The sequence below is a fragment of the Borostomias antarcticus genome (assembly GCF_949987555.1).
Source record: "Borostomias antarcticus genome assembly, chromosome: 29".
NCBI classification, from domain to species: domain Eukaryota; kingdom Metazoa; phylum Chordata; class Actinopteri; order Stomiiformes; family Stomiidae; genus Borostomias; species Borostomias antarcticus.
The window spans coordinates 2,925,418-2,942,449 of record NC_140262.1 but is presented as its reverse complement, the minus strand read 5'-3'; the positions used below and the strand labels follow the sequence as shown (position 1 = coordinate 2,942,449).

At 51.6% G+C, this 17,032-nt stretch overlaps 1 protein-coding gene across 1 annotated transcript in view; it reads left to right on the top strand.

The window, feature by feature from the left end:
* Positions 1 to 17,032, top strand: part of fmn2b (formin 2b) — a gene marked incomplete at both ends in the record, with an annotated part of 51,870 nt that overhangs the window by 23,414 nt on the left and 11,424 nt on the right. The window contains 7 exons of the mRNA XM_084459853.1: positions 3,049 to 3,110; positions 6,919 to 7,010; positions 7,229 to 7,358; positions 7,527 to 7,673; positions 7,816 to 7,875; positions 8,345 to 8,465; positions 14,261 to 14,353. Of these exons, the coding sequence (XP_084315979.1) occupies positions 3,049 to 3,110; positions 6,919 to 7,010; positions 7,229 to 7,358; positions 7,527 to 7,673; positions 7,816 to 7,875; positions 8,345 to 8,465; positions 14,261 to 14,353 (705 nt within the window). The remainder of the gene's footprint in view (positions 1 to 3,048; positions 3,111 to 6,918; positions 7,011 to 7,228; positions 7,359 to 7,526; positions 7,674 to 7,815; positions 7,876 to 8,344; positions 8,466 to 14,260; positions 14,354 to 17,032) is intronic.

The window sequence follows — 17,032 nt, the reverse complement described above, 5'->3', positions numbered from 1 at the left end:
TTGCACAGATGATGTTCTTTGGCCTGGTCCATGTTGATGGAATGGTCTCTTACTGTACCGTCAGGCTGAATACTCTCAATTTTATCATCCTTGATGGTCAGAGATTTCCAAATGCCGTTATTAAACTGCAAAAATCTGCTGAATTTGAACACTTCCCAAGGTCAACGAGCTACTTGAGATTGAGATTTCGGTCTCAAATACTACTGTACCACTACAGATATCACTTTAGATAGTCACCTACTGTGTTTCTTCTTTAGTACCTTTGAATCTCTGTCTCATCATCTTAGAAGTGTTGACTGTGCACCATTGTAGTTTTTAATGTGGATTGCAGTGGGTGTCTTGCTACAGGGTGTGCCTCTGTGTGTGTGTGGGCGTGTGTGTGTGTGGGCGTGTGTGTGTCTGTGTGTGTGTGTGTGTGTGGGCGGGAGGGGGTTAGTGAGAGCATGTTCTGTTCTGGTGTTATTCAGGGAACACAGCCAAGGAAAACCAAATAACTAATTTCTGTGTGATTGTTGTTGGAGTGTCATTTTACCTGCACACTCCCTATATGAACTGTATACATTCTGTAATATCTTAATGCCATTTCCTAGAGGCCTCATTACACTACAAATCACGAGGAATGGTAAACATAGATATCATACAGCAGTGAACACGGCTAGTTCTGCAAAACATGACTGGTTTGATGCGTGTGTGTGTGTGTGTGTGTGTGTGTCTCTGGCTCTCGTCAGCTTCACACCTGTGGTGCCGTGATGTTTTTCGTTGCTACCATTTCGCGCATTCAGGAACGAGCCCAAATCCCTCGTCAGCGATACAGCGCTTCATAAACAAAAAAAGAGCCCACCGCCCACAGAGCGTTTATTTTCCCGAGCGCGCGTTCCTCGGGCCTCTTCGGATGATCCCCGGTTAAAACGACGACGCCACTCCCTCCGCCCGGCTTCCCCCCGGCTCCCAGAGCAGCAGATGCATCCACAGGTCCATACACACCGTAGACCCCCCCCCCCCCCCATACACCCACACACACACACTCCTTTACCCAGTCTGGTTCGAATATACACGGCCCTAAACCGCGCAGACAAACCTGTCCCAAATCGGCGTGCCTGGCATTCAGCGGTGGGGCGCCAACTCTCACGCACGGCTCAGGAGAGCGAACTGAGCGTTTCTCCTCCTCCTCCTCCTCCTCATCTCGGCGCTGAAGGCCCGGGCTGTAATACTATATCTTAGATTAAACAATCCACAACTTTGGCTCTGTTTGTGTTCAAACATTTACTTTTAACGGATTACAGTTGGAGGCGCCAGATCGCTGGCCGCCGAGACAAAGAGGCGACAGCGGGAATTTAAACACCGCCCCTTTGTTCTCCGACGGCGCGCGAGGTAGCGGCGCTTTCATCAGCCCCGCGTCACCGTAGCGATGTGTTGCAGCCTGAGTAGATGTTGGTAGACAAATATTTTCCGTCCTTTCCGTGGAGGTGATCGTGTGTGTGTGTGTGAGAGGTGATCGTGTGTGTGTGTGAGAGAGGTGAGTGGGTGTGATGGGTGATTGAGTGGGTTTGAGAGGTGATTGTGTGGGTGTGTGTGTGTGTGATTGTAACAGCGCGCGCGTGTGGGGGTGTGGGTGTGTGTGACTGTCTGTGTAACAGCGCGTGTGTGCACATGTGTGGACGTGTGTGTGTCTCTATCCCGGTCTTGTGTTCTCCTGACTGTGTCAACCCCCAGGTAAAGATAAAACACAATAGAATGGCCGACCAGAGGACTTGAATAAACTTGGGTCTGTTTGGACAACTGTCAGCCAGGCCTACATGTAGCAGGGAGGCCTGGCTGAGGCAGAACACACACACTTCAGAGGGTGTCACTTCCATTGGTTGAATAGGGCACAATCTCTCCTCAGGTTTTTTTGTTTTTTATTAAGTACCTTCAACCCAGATAAACGTAGGTCATGATTATCTTAATGCCATCTGTCCGGCTGACTGTGTTTGATCACTTTGTAATGGTTGAATTACTATGAGCCTCTTGAGAAGAAGAGAATCTTTCAGGTCGGGCTGGTCAGCCTGGCGCCCCCCCCCCTGTATGAAACCCAGGACAGAGGGCTGATGTCTGGGGTGCGGGGGTTCTGTTGGTAGGTGTTGGGGGAAGTGTGGTCCCAGTTCCGGCGCCCAGCCCCCCCCCCCACCCCACCCCCCTTCAAGCCAAATCTAGTTAATTGCCCCCAGACTCATCACACCCCCATTAAGCCGCTTAGTGTCAGGCCTGGACGGGCTGGACGGAGAGAGTGACTGGGGGGGGGGGGGCTGTGGGTGGCACTGAACCCTGTGGTGGGAATAGGAAAGAAATATGTCCAAATCTGCTGCAAAGCTGTGGGCTTGACACGGCGAGGGTTGACCCCGGTGTGGGGGCCGATCAGGGGTTAATGCTGGCGGGGATTAAAGCCCAGCCGGCCCCACCGGGGGGTCCAATGAGCTTATTTGGTGTAGCTGGTACCGGTCTCTCTCCCCCTCTCTGTATATCCCTCTCTCTCTCTCTTTCTCTGTGTATCCCCCCCCCTCTCTCTCTTTCTCTGATTTGCTCGTTCTCTTTCCACCCTTCTCTCTCTCTTTCTTCCTTTTCATTTCCCTCCCCGACTCATTCTTTTTGTCTTTCTCTCTCTCTCTCCCTCCATCCCTCTCACCCTCCTCTCATCCCCCATTTTCCTCTCTCCTCCCGGTGGCACGGTTCTCACCGCCCGTCCTGTCCGTTCTCAGGAGTTCTGAGGGGATCGCCCATCACGCTCGCCGTCGTCTCCCCTCCTCTGGCGTCACGGCGTCTCACCCGGCCAGGCTTTGCTTAAGACGAGCGGCGCCGCGACTTGTCATGTCCCTGACGTGGCGTGAGGTCCGCTAAGATCTCGCCGGGACCTGTCACCCTTTCACCTTGTGACCAGTGGCTCAGATATGTCAGTTCTCCTTGCTGTTGAAATATCCAATTAACCCCTCTCTCTCTCTCTCTCTCCCCCTCTCTCTCTCTCTCCCCCTCTCTCTCCCTCCCTCCCTCTCTCCCTTTCTCTCTCCATCCCAGCCATTCTGAACCTGGACAACACTGTGGTGGACCTGGAGACGTTACAGGCCCTCTACGAAAACGTAAGCATTTTGAACCTCGGCTGCTGAGGTGAAAGCTCAGAGGTCTTAAGAGGTCATCCAAACCCCAACCCGTTTGACGCTTTCATAGGACAAATGACTAAATATACCTGTGGATAGTGTGTTCTAAGAACGAGATCCAGAATTACATTTAGAGAACGTGACAATGAGCATGGCCCATTTGACTTCCCTCAAATGGTACAGGAGAGTGAAATACAAGTGTTTCTAATAAAATACCAAATGTTCTGTAAGAAATAAAACCTAATCCATACAGTATACTGTATATTGTATATAAAAGTGCATTGAATACAGTAATTGAGTTCTCATTGTTATTAATATCTGTGTAATCAGTTTGGTCCAGACGTTTGATACAAGCCATGAGTCAGACCCAGGGCGGGGAGGGGAGGCGTGTTCTGAACCCCCTCCAATATCTGGACTTCAGATCGTCTGGTAAACTTCAAAAAGGCCCAAATGAAACCAAACTGCATTAATATTACAATGAATCTGTCGAACCGCAGGGCCACTCCGGAACATTCTCTGTTTACTGTGGAATCAGCCTTGTAAAAACCCAAATTACCCTCGTTTGCCGTTTTGAAAGGGTGCCCCCAACGCAACGTTCGTTTCATGTACTGATGCTCGGCCATTTCTGGGGTTTTTGTTCTTTATTTTTCATAATGTCATGCAATCGACTTTGGTTACATACTGTATCGAGTGACATTATTAATGTTGCTTTCATTAATAGAAATCACATACGAACCGACGTTAGAAGGGAGGAAAAACAGTCTTGGCGCACCGTGCTTTCGCATACCTGATATCAATTACCGGAATGTCATAGTGTGTTAGCGGGCCCGTCCCCGGCGCCGTATAGAAGCAGTGAGCACCCTTAAAAGGTTATGTCTAGCTGGAGGAGACCACTGCCTCTCCTACCACGGACCCCGAGTCCTACTGATGACCACAGTGTCCAATCGCATCAGACATGTTAGAATAAAATCCTGTAGTGAAGTCAAGGTCAAAGAGGGGGGCCTCTCTCTCTCTCTCTCTCTCTCTCACACTTTCTCTCTCTCTCTCTCTCTCTCTCTCTCTCTCTCTCTCTCTCATTGCCTGAGGCGCTGTTTCCAGACCCCTCAGTTTGTTTTTCTATATTTTTGTTTTGGCTTTTTTACGTGCAAGACTCCATCCTGTCGCCCTCTCCTAATTCACTCCCAAAGAGCGGACCACAGCGGGCCCCACTAGGCCCGGCCTGGGCCCCGATCCGCTCTGCTCTGGGCCCCCTTCTCCTCCTCCCAAGAGACCCCGTTCCTCACGAGCAGCCCCCCCCCCCCCCCCCACACCGCCCAAGCCCTCCAGCATTCCTGGTCCAGGCGCTTAACTCCACCCTGGCACCAGGGTGCCCCTGAGAAAGGCCCTAGTCCGCTAGTTAACGTCTGAGAGGAACGTCACTCCGTGGCCTTCACTCCCCGCCACGCCTCCTCCCCACCTCTCTGTTCTTCATCCGTCAGTCCCTCCTCCTCCTCCACCACCCTCCGCTCCTCTCCTCTCCTCCCTCAGATCCCCCCCCTGCGTCAGTGGGCCTCGGCTCGGGAAGAAAGCGGTGAAAAGCAAGGGAGGAATGGGCTGTTTGTGTCTGGGTCGCTTATTCAGTCATTACGGAGACCAGGCCTGCCGAAATGCCATTCAGAGATGGAGAGCCTTACCCGACGAGACGAAACTAGAGATGAAGAAGAAGGGAAAAAAAAAACTCTGAAAAAACATACACAGCCTTTACAAATGTTCAATAAGGCCGTGTTTTTTTTTGTGCGGTGCCGCTGTGGCTTGTACGGTAGACTCCCTGCTTCGTGTTTTTGGTTCAGTTGTTTGGGTCGTATGTGTTGGTTGTGACGTTGGTGTGTATCTGACACGCGCACACGTGGATATACTATTACTGGTCGTCCGGAGCCAAGGAATATATTTATCCCGTCTGTCTTTTGACGATAACGCTCCCCCTCTCTCCCTCTCTCTCCCTCTCCCTCTCTCTCTCCCTCTCTCTCTCTCTCTCTATTCTGGGTTCCCCATCTATGCCTCCCTTCCCTATTCCCTATTCCACAACTGGAAAAAACCTGCTTTTTATTAAAACTATTTACACTTTAAAAACCTTGTGAATTAGAAGCAGAGCCCCTTGCCCTTGTGGACAGATGGCAGAGTGAACAGAATACTAATCACTGTGTTTGATGCCCCTCGTTTGAAGTGTTGTGGAAGAATTCTGCGAGCCCGGGCCCAAGCCTGGGAAGGCTCCCTCCCTCCTCTGATTGATTCTGGTGATGGAGCTTAATGGATCTGAACGTTTTTCCAAAGTTTACATTCACACTCGCTCGCTCTCTTTTCTTTCTTTCTCTCTCTCTCTTTCTTTCTGTCTTTCCCTGCCCCCCCCCCATTCCCTCTCTCTCTCCCTCTCTCGTCACTCTACCTCTCTCGTCCTCTTCTCTCTCGTCCCCACCTCCACCTCTCTCTCCTCTTCTTTCTCTCCGCTGTTCTCCCCTCTTCCCTCGCTCTCTCCATCTCTCCCCGCCCCCTCCCTTTCCACTGGCTCTCCCTCTAACTTCCCTCCCTCTCTCCCACCTCTTTCTCCACTTCTCCCTCTCTCTCTCTCTCTCTCTCTCACCACTCAATACCCCCCCCTCCCCCTGTCACTCTAAGAGAGACAGTTATAATACTAGATGATGGAGCTCATTTCTCCACCATGCTCTTTTTTCCCCTTTCCCCTGTTTAAGAGGTTCCTCTCCAGCCCTTCTTTGATCACCCCTCCGTCCTCCCCTCATGGCTGCTAAGTGGTTGAAACGGCGTTGGGGCGTCGGGGTGTTTGATCTAGATGTGAAGTGTTTACCATGGTGTTTACTCTAGCCAGGCTGGTGCTGAGTTGGCATGTTTACACGGGCTATCCAACAGATTTAGACAGCCACTCACGCCAAGAGATCCTTCCGTCGCGTTTTCGACGGACGCGTGTAGCGGAGGTGGTTTGGATTGCGTCGATCGCTCTTTTGGTCCGATGGTAGGCACTTGAACTTGGCAAGCAGGGAATCTGGGCCAGCAAACAATGTATGCAACGTATTAGTGACTTTCGGAGAGCTGGAACTGCTAACTTGGAGCATCTGTCCCTGGTCTTGATCAGGGAATTCAACACACTGAAGATGTTGGGACACTGTTTTCAACGCATCGCGAGGCGTTCATTTGTCATGGATTTGTAAATACTTATCGTCTGTACATCACTGTCAGTCTGTGGCAACAGCGGTGCTGTGAACCGGTCCTCCGACATTGTTCCACGATTAAAGGCTTTCCATTATTCCGAGGTTAACCGCGTTCTCAGTTCTGTGATACGCACAGTGAGAGGTGGAAACGGTTTAGACTGTGGCTTTTCGCCTCTTTTTTTTATTGCTCTGGTTTTCCCCCTAAACCCACTTAAGCTGGGAGATGTTTGTTCTCGGATTGCCTCGTACACGATAGTCTATGCTGCAGAAAAACAAAACAAAAAACACTTCTGGTAAAAAAAAAAAAAAGAAAAAAAAAAGGTTCTCCAAATGGCAAACCATGACAATAATCATTGTTTTGTGTTGTCTCAAGTCAATGATGTGTGTTGTCACCCTGGTCCAAGTTAGCCAGAGCACATCTCTGAATACATTTCAAGTCTTTTATGGTCCATACTAGTTTACATTGAAAGTGTGACTGAAAAGCATTGTATGGAAATGCCCATTCTGGGACAACAGTTAACAATCTGGGTCTGGTAAAACACACCAACTGAAGAGGATCTGGGGTAACTTCTGTGGTTCTTCTTTCCCAGAGAGCACAGCAAGAGGAGATGGATAAGATTGACAAGCACATCAAGTCCTCGAAAGACAAGGACAACGCCAAACCGCTGGACAAGCCCGAGCAGTAAGATCACCGCCCCAATGCGCATGAACGCCCACTTCAGAGTCTTGTAAACAATCACGCGGCAAACTCAACGTCTTTAGTTTCGGACAAAGCCGCGTATGAAACTCGGGCGCCTCTTGGCCAGAGCTCCAGCGCCCGAAGGGAGGAACCGTGTTAGAACGGGCCCGGCGGGAAGCAGGGTTCCTCAGCTCGTCTCCTGGCTTCTGTCCCGTCCCCAGGTTCCTGGTCCAGCTGTCCCGGATCCCGAGCTTCTCCGGCAGGGTCTTCTGCATCCTCTTCCAGTCCACCTTCTCCGAGTGCAGCTCCTCCATCCACCGCAAGCTGGAGATCCTGCAGAGAGTGTGCACTGTAAGCCTTTGTGTTTCGTAAGTGCATCCGTGTGTGTGTGTGCGTGTGTGTGAGTGTGCGCGTGCACGTGCGTGCGTCTTTGTCTCTCACTCATCTCCCTTTCACTCTCTCTCTCTTCCACACACACATATACCCCCCCTCCTCACCCCCCTTCCCTCCCCGGTGCAGACCTTGCAGAGCGGGGAGGGGGTGATGCGTGTACTGGGTCTGGTCCTGGCCTTCGGGAACTTCATGAACGGCGGCAACCGCACCAGGGGTCAGGCCGACGGCTTCAACCTGGACATCCTGCCCAAGCTCAAGGACGTCAAGAGCAGCGTGAGTAGGACCGGCCGGCGGCCATTTTAACGTCCCATCTGCGATCGATCCACCGTAAGCCGTTGAATCGTGACTTTGCCGAACGGACGGGAGGGTGTTTCCGTCTCGCCGCCAAGCGGCTAACCTCTGCCCGCGTTTTCAGGACAACACGCGGAGCCTGCTGTCCTACATCGTGGCGTACTATCTGAGGCACTACGACGAGGTAGGCTCCCTGTCCGCCCACGCCTCAGGTACATGGTTCAGACAGGCTCCTTCCTTCCTTCCTTTGTTGGTACTGTAGAGGGAGAAGGGAGGGGGGGGGGATGTTAAACCATATTTATTTTCCCTGGCTTTTTTCAGCAGTAACTAATTTTCTCTGTTCTGTTCCGCTGGCCTGTAGTGAGTTACGGTTGGCAGCCGATCCAAAGAGTGGCTGCAGTAAATAAGGTGTTTAGCTATGCAATGCTGTGCCGCTAGACTAGGGCCAAGCACAACCCCCGATATACACACAAACACACACACGCCTCGCGAGCTGGAGATCGACATGCTCTGTAATGGGCTCAGGATAACTGTGCATCCCGTCCGAATGTTTGACTTTTGATCCAATGATTTCTTTTTTTAGGTTTGTATACATCTTTGTATAAATCACACTAAAGGTGTGTGTGTGTGTGTGTGTGTTTGCGTGCTGACAGGATGCCGGCAGGGAGACCTGTGTATACCATCTCCCTGAGCCCCAGGACCTGTTCCAGGCCTCCCAGATGAAGTTCGAGGACTTCCAGAAGGAACTGGCCCGTCTGAGGAAGGACCTGCGAGGTAAGCGAGGAGACCTGGCCAGACCCTGGTGGGCATACGACCCACCCCTACATATTCCAGAGGGAAGCAAAAAAGCACTGCTACAGTGTAGTCGGCTACTAGGCTTCTCTGACAATCTGATTGCCGTTGCTTATAGCCGAATGTAGGCTATGTCAACACTTAAAGTCAACACTTAAAATCGGTCTGGTGGTACTGTAGGTGTAATGGATTTTGAAGCGAGTAGCCTAGTAGAACGAGAGAAACGGCAGTAGGCTGGTTAATTTGCTCCAGCTGGAGTGGACAGAGGGAGGTTGAGCGGAAAAATAGTTGATGTTGCACAGTAAACGCAGTACATTCCTTTCATTCCTTTCCGTTCATGGCTAGTTGCTATCGAAATCGGACTGGCCTCTATCAATCAAACTATCTTATTCAGCCCAACACCTGCGGCAGACCGGCAAAAATTTGAAATGGAAGGGAGCGGTCGAAGCCCTGAACTCGCTAACGTTAGTAGCAACCCCCTCCCCCACAATCCATTAGCTGGCTATGAAACACATCCATCCAGTTAATTTGAATATGAACAGGTAACAGGGGGAGGAGTCTTGCAATAGGTCCAGGTTCTTTGCTGGCGAGTGGTGAGCTACTGTAGTGTAGCCATGGAAAAGTCTAGCTGTAAGCTAGGAAATATACAAAAACATATCAAATATATCAAAAACATATATCAAGGCAAACGTATATCAACTGACCAGTTATCAAAACTAAATACCATCAATGCTATGTTATGCTAGCTTACTGTTTCCAAATAAATGTCAAGCTTGTTTGATTTGACTGCCTACATGGGCAGCCTTCCAGTCATAATTGACAGTCAAGCGGTTGCATTTCTCCTGAGACAGTCTTATTGAAATAATTATGTAATATTTCAAAAGTAAAAAATCTATCATATCAGGAAAAACGGGCCCTATTTTTTTCACAATTAAACAGCTGTTGCACAAGTCATTCAGTCATTTTTTAAGTGAGTAGCCTAGTAGAACAAGACACAGCAGTAGCCTAGCCTAGTCAGTTTGCTCCAGCTGCAGTGGGCGGAGGGAGGCTACCAACGCATGATGCACTTATTTAATTCAAGGCACACCCAAGGAGGGGACGGGGACAGCGACAGGTGTAGTAAACACCAATCAGCTGCATTCCCTCAAAGATTCCACGTTCATGTTTATCAGCCTCGCAATTTCATTTTCTCTGCACATTATTAGGCTTGTTATAAATGCTATGATGCTGATTATACTGGTTGATTTACCTCAGACTGAGTTGCGACAATTTAGTGAACTTTTTATACCGGGCACAGCCACGGTTGATAGATTTTGTCTGCATCTATGGATCTGTTGAGTGCGTCAGCGGCGACGGGCTGTATCTCGAAAGTGCACCGTTTGACTAAACGTTGATATCGGCCGTTGTATATGATCGTAAATAACCTTATAACATGGCTTATAATGCTAAATTCCAAACCTGTCCTTTAAGCATGGATCTGGGGGCTGATAACTCTGCCTTGATGTTTGCTGCTGGGTCTTTACAAGGGCCGACCTCTGCTCCCTACTCCCGACCTTTCATGTCGCTGGTATCAGCAGACGCACAGACAACTGTTCCTTTATCTCAGCCTTTCAGAAGAGGTGGGATTGGGTTTTAGTGCGTGTGATGTCATGAGCGCCGCCGGGTCTTAACTTGGCAAAGTGCATCACAGGTTATACAACACCCAGCCATGCGGGGGGGGGGGAGACGGGATTCACTCCCGACTACTGCGGAGGCACGCCGGGGTAATCCGCAGCTTTGGCCGCGAGGTTCTGGTGTCTCCGCAGGGTCACCAGGGGGTTTGCGAGGGGGGATCTGCACGGCTGGAGAGCCGTTTTATCTGAAGTGACAAAGTTAATCCCATCTTAAGCGAGAGACGAGCAACGGCGGGAGTGAGTTAGAGTCCAGACGGGCTTCCCCGAGGCATGCGAGTCCACCGCTATCTGCGGCGTCTGGAGGGCTCTAGCGCGCCGGCGGCCCACCCCGCCAAAGGGCCCCCTCTCCGGGTTGTGTTCAGGCCCTGCGTACGGCCTGATCCAAAACATCTGCAGGTCGGGGGGAGTTTTCTTGTTTTATTATTTTTTTTAAGCACGCTTTCAAAGGGAAAGTGGCCAGACCGTTTTTTATCGACCGCAAACGCGTACAGTATAACGGCGAACGGCGAGATCACACGTTATCGCAGGGCGCCGTGACACTAACGCTAGCCCTTCCGTACCAAGCTTTGGAGATTATGTAATATTCACACGTGGTCTGGGAGAGATGACAGATTTATGGGGTCGCGTTCAGAGGTCGAAGCCTCTAGCACCTGGCCTATAGCCTATATGATTCTCCATTCCCTTCATATCTGCTGTGGGTAAGTGTCTGTAGCCAGAATCCACACACTTCTACCATGTCTCATTGTCCCACCCTCTCACCCACTGTTAAAAAGCAATTTCAGCTTTGATATTACGGCCTTTAAATTGGTATTGTCCCTCTACACTGAACGATAGAGAGTTTAAAAGTGAATCAATTTTCCTGTTTACTTTTCACCCCCAATAAAAAGGATCTGTGAATTATCGCTCAAATCATCCAGTCCTCTTGCTGGGGACGGTCGACCAAATTACAGTGACTCGACTTCCATAGGTAAATATTGATGTAGATGCAGAGTCTGAAGGGTTGGCAGCGACCACAGCTTTGAACATGCGAGTTCAAGCACCCAGTGCTTTCCCAAGGTCAACCGTTTATGAGGCTGGAAGTTGTTAAACCGTTTGAAATGGCAAGCAGACCTCCGTCTCTCGCTTCCTGTCTTTCTTTTCAATCTGCTAGTGTTCCCGCTACTCGTGTTTGAATTCACACACACAACACACACACACACCCCTACATGGACACACACACACACAGACAGACCCCCTCCCGTCACTTCCATCCAGTGGCATGAGTCAGAGGTATCTGGGCTCCCGAGGACCCCGTGATTGGAGGCCGGTCACACGCTCCACTAAGGGGCCTTTTCCAGGTGACCCTCGCTGGCAGTAATTGGCTCGGCCAATTAGCCTCCCCTACCTCCCCTCTTAGCGCTCGTTAAATGATGACCAGAGGAAGTGGGGGGGAGACGTGAAAACAACACCTTTCCCACACTTACACGCACGCGCGTGCACCCACACACACACACACCCACACACACACACAGCGTTGCCCCATGGCAGCAAGGGAGGCCTCGTACTGTAGGGCTCTGAAGTATTAGAATAGTCGAACCTCTGGACGGCCAGATAGGACTCTTCCAGAGCGTCCGGTCCACCGCCCTGCCCGGCGCTGTTCTCGGCCCCGGGACGAGCTCCCTCGCGCCGGAAGGTTAAAACTGCCGGGTTAGCCCGTAGGCCCCCCGGAGGATGTACACTGGTTAGGCTGTCAAAATAAACAAACGGGGGGCTCCAGTGAGAGAGAGGGAGAGAGAGATTGAGATTGCTGTGAAGTCTGGAACAGGGAGAAATCATGCTTAGTCCCACAGAGGGTATATACTATATACACAGAGGGAGAAATGCGAGTGCTGTAGAAAGCTGTCTACGCTCCAACAGCTCCGTGGCTCTGCTAGTCTGAATATGTGTGAAAGGAGTAAAGCTCGTCCTGCGTTCTCTAGCGAGGCGTCTCTACAGCTTACGCTGAGAGCCTGGGAGATTGGCCGCTTGTGTTCTAATGGAGATGCCGTTGCCAACTAGTCTGAAAGCAGTGACAACGTTCTTTCAACACTGCATGAATCTAGATTCTCATGGGTTTCTCCATTTTTCTCTCGCTCTCTCGCTCTCTCTCGCTCTCTCTCTCTCCCTCTCTCTCCCTCTCTCTCGCTCTCTCTGTTCTTTCACTTCCCCCATTTCTGTATTTCAACACATTGTAATAACAGCTGAATGACATCTCTAGTTTGAATGCCCATCATTTGACGGTCCTTTCCATATCTGTGGTTCCATCTGTTATCACCGTGATCTGGGTCAATGATGTCTGGATGCTTGCTGCAGATGTGCAGATTGGCTACTGACAGACAGGGCTGGACCTGGGGCTGAGGCTGGGGGCTTGACCTGGGGCTGGGGCTGAGGCTGGGGGCTGGACCTGGGGCTGGGGCTGAGGCTGGGGGCTGGACCTGGGGCTGGGGCTGAGGCTGGGGGCTTGACCTGGGGCTGGGGCTGGGGCTGAGGCTGGGGGCTGGACCTGGGGCTGGGGCTGAGGCTGGGGGCTTGACCTGGGGCTGGGGCTGAGGCTGGGGGCTTGACCTGGGGCTGGGGCTGGGGCTGAGGCTGGGGGCTGGACCTGGGGCTGGGGCTGAGGCTGGGGGCTTGACCTGGGGCTGGACCTGGGGCTGGACCGGGGGCTGGGGCTGAGGCTGGGGCTGAGGCTGGGGCTGGAAGAGAGACTGGTGTCTGTTCAACAAATCTTGGTGTAGTCATGGAGTCTGAATCTGAGTCTGAATTTCAACATTCACATTAAGACAATTACGAAGTCAGCCCACTATCACCTGAAGAATATATCAAGGATTAAAGAATTTATGTCTCAGAAGGATCTGGAAAAACTATCTTCAGTAGACTCGACTACTGTAACGGTGTGTTTACAGGTCTCTCTAAAAAATTGATCAGACAGCTGCAGCTGATTCAGAACGCTGCTGCTTGAGTCCTCTCTAAGGCTAAGAAAGTGAACCACATCACACCAGTTCTGAGGTCCTTACACTGGCTTCCTGACTGTCAAATAATTGACTTACTGTCAGGTAAGTGTCAGGTTTACTTAGAATACTGCTGTTGGTTTATAAAGCCCTGAATTGTTTAGGGCCAAAATATATTTCTAATCTGCTGGTACATTATGAACCATCCAGACCTCTCAGGTCGTCTGGCCTGGGCCTGGGAACAGAGGCTGGTGGTCTGGGGCCGAGGCTAGCGGCTAAAGCTGAGGTCGAGGCTCTGGTCGAGGCTAGGGGCTGGGGCTGTATGTTAACTAGGCAAACTCAACTATGTGGCCCTGCCTCGGTCAGGTCAACTAAGTGGTCTGTAATAGTCCAGATGGCATTTAGATTGGCACCAGGCCAGGCCAGACAGGGAGAGTTCTAATCCATCATGGCCACTGATTGTTGCGTGACTCTCGGAACGTCACGGAAGTTCCAGAATTCTGGGATTGAGGGCATCAGTCTTCTTTCAGTGAATGGTCTCTGTGTGTGTGGGTGTGTGTGTGGGTGTGTGTGTGGGTGTGTGTGTGCGTGTGTGCGTGCGTGCTTTGAGGGGGGGTCACAGGTGAATGGAGTGGAATGTAATTGACTTATTGGCTTTGCCGAAACATTCCGTCACAGAAACTGCCCCATCCGTGTAACACTCATCTGTCAAACAGATATAAAGTTACACAGCCCATCTTGAAGGAAGCCCATCGCATATTCCTCTTGAAGAATGATGTTAGTGGTGTGAGAGATAAAAGAGACATTAGATGGGAAAAAATGTATAGCTGCTCTCTCGCTCTCTCTCTCTCTCTCTCTCTCTCTCTGGTAGAGCATGATACAGTACTCATCTATCTTATTAATCTCAAGGTTGCAGGTTTGAACCCCATGTTGAGGACGGCTACAGTAAGCAATTTATGATGCTGCCCGTACCGCGTGCATATGACAAACATGCGCGATTTATTTTACATTGTGTTTTGAAAATGATACGGCTCTCTGTGAGAACTGCAGCGAGCGTGAAGAGTGACAGATGACCCATGACCTGGCTCTCTAGCGGATCTCCTCTGACGCTGACCCCGGCCTTGTCCTGTGCTTTCAGCGTGCACCTCGGAGGTGGAGAAGGTGTGCAAGGTGTCGGAGGAGGAACATCTGCAGCCCTTCAAGGACAAGATGGAGGAGTTCCTCGGCGAGGGTGAGCCGAGACACACACACACACACTTCTTACACAAAATGTCTGGGGCTCGTCCTGTTCATGAGGGTACAACTAGGGAACCAGGCACACGTGGAGCTGACTCCAGTAGCTCACGACCGGTGAGCTGTCCAGTGTTTATAAGAGGAAGGAGTCTGCAGTCTGACTAATGGACTGGACAGGACGGCCCAGACTGTCTGAGCGAGGATCCAGGAGTGTGTGTGTGTGTGTGTGTGTGTGTGTGTGTGTGTGTGAGCGAGCAGCGCTCTACTGAACTGAAGAAGCACATTACACACTCAGCTGGCTACTGTTGTTTCAACTACAGACACGCGTGCGTGTACTCAAACAGGTTGGTTCCTCTCCTCGAGTCTGCTCAGCAGCCCGAGCGTATGACACCATCACTGAAGTATTAAGATTTGTAGCAGAGGGGGGTGGTGGTGGGGGGGGTGGTGGGTAGGGGGGGTGAATAGAGTCCAGAGCTGTTCTCAGTTAGCCAGACTCTCGTTTTTTGATGTTGCAATCCATTGATGTTGCAGTACATGTGTGGTGGGACATGAAAGGCATAGCTCGCCATACATATGTAGGCACACACACGCACGCTCCTTACACTGGCGCTGCGCACCCACGTTTATGCCAGACAGACTGGCATCCCTCCCTTTCCCGTCTGAAGAAGTCGGCCGTCGATATTTGAACCTGAATCCTGTCCCGATGGCGTTTGCTCGCGCAGAGTTGACCTTCGATTCGTTATCTCCCCAATTCCCGTCTCGATTGCGCAAATTCAACGGCATTCCCGGCATTCCTGGCCTTCTGTTTCCTCAAAGGGTTTTGGTCGGTGACCTCTTAAACAGGGGAACTTAAACGGGGATTCACTGACATCCACCTATCCCGCGGACGTATTCATCAAACTGACAATGGCATCCTGGCTCTGTGAGTGTGTGTGTGTGAGTGAGTGTGTGTGTGCGTGGTGGTCTGGCTGCGATTAGCCAGTTAAGGATGCTGCTGCTGCCTCGCCACTTAACGCGTTTGGATAATGTGTCGTGGCCTCGTGACCCGGGGTAACCCTGCCTGGACGATAATCTGGGAAGGTGACCCGTGAGGACCTTGGGAGACTGGGGGAGGGGCTGAGGGGGGGTGACGGGCTTTAACCTTTGAGTTGTACACTCAACCCCCCCCCCCCCCCCCCCATAAGCACTACCTCCACTTTAACCACTCTTCAGTCACATCACCAAACCTCAGATCCCAACCCACACAACCACACACTACCCCCCCCCCCCCCCATCTTCCTCTGACTCCACACACCCTGTAAACACACGCACACACACACACACACATGTGCGCTATCCCCAAGTCTGCCTCCACACACACACACACCAGAGAGAGCCTCTTCCCCACAACTGGGCCAAATTGTCAGTGAGCACCCCTGGATCTGTCCCCTGATCTGCTCCCCGGAAACCCTGTCTCCCCCCTCTTGTATTGTCACTGATCTTTGTCACACTCCCTCTGTTTTTGTCTCTATCAAATCATCCATCACTTCCTGTCACATTCTCTCGTGCTGTCTTTACTACTGTCTCTCTCTCTTCCTCTCTCTCTCTCTCTCTCTCTCTCTCTCTCTCTCTCTCTCACTGTAAGCATGTCAGAGAAGCTAAATAAACACGGGGTGTTGATGACTCGGCGAGGAGGGGGTGATGTTTACCCCTCAGCCCTCTCCAGAGTCCCTCCAGTACCTCCTCCGAGCCTGAGAAGATCAAACTCTGACAGCCAAACAAACAGCCACACACATCTTATTGACTCGCGTGTCATTTTTCCCCCGTTTTGTTTTGTAACTGTTTGTTTTAGTGTGTCCGGCTGGTTGAAGAAGTGCACGTTGGGTAATAACCAGGGGGAGCGTTCTGAGGTCCCGCGAGCCTCAGGACGCAGAGCACTTCATATTCAAATGGGCTTTTAAACTGTTGCACATGTAGCACAGGCTTCGCCCCGCGTTCACGCACGCACGCGCGCACACACACACACACACACCGATAAGCATACACCCCTGCAGACACACCAGTAAGCACACACACACACACACACACACACACACACACACACCGATAAGCATACACCCCTGCAGACACACCAGTAAGCACACACACACACACACACACAGTGCTGTCTTGGTGGGAGTCTCCTGTACAGGGGATGCAGACAGACCAGTAAGCACGCACACACACACACACACACACACACACACACACACACAGTGCTGTCTTGGTGGGAGTCTCCTGTACAGGGGATGCAGACAGACCAGTAAGCACGCACACACACACACACACACACACACACACAGTGCTGTCTTGGTGGGAGTCTCCTGTACAGGGGATGCAGACAGGGGAGGTTAGAGGGGGCCGTTTGATCTCCGTGTGGCCGCCTCCCCCCCTCCAACGGTCCGGGGCGACACGCCACCAGGACCAGCAGACTCCAGACTCATCTCAGCAAGGCCTGCTTGTTTGACAGGCCCTGTCATATCTAGCCGCCACCGCCGGGCGGGGCCCGTCTGCAATCCCGGGGGCCGAGGCCAGCCCAGTCCGCTCCAGCGGTCCCCAGCCGACCGCGGAAACCCCGCCGCCCGACCGAGCGGGCCGCCGCGCTCCGCTGTGAGGCTTCCAGCGTAAGCAGACCCCGGCGGAGCGGCCGTGTTTTGTC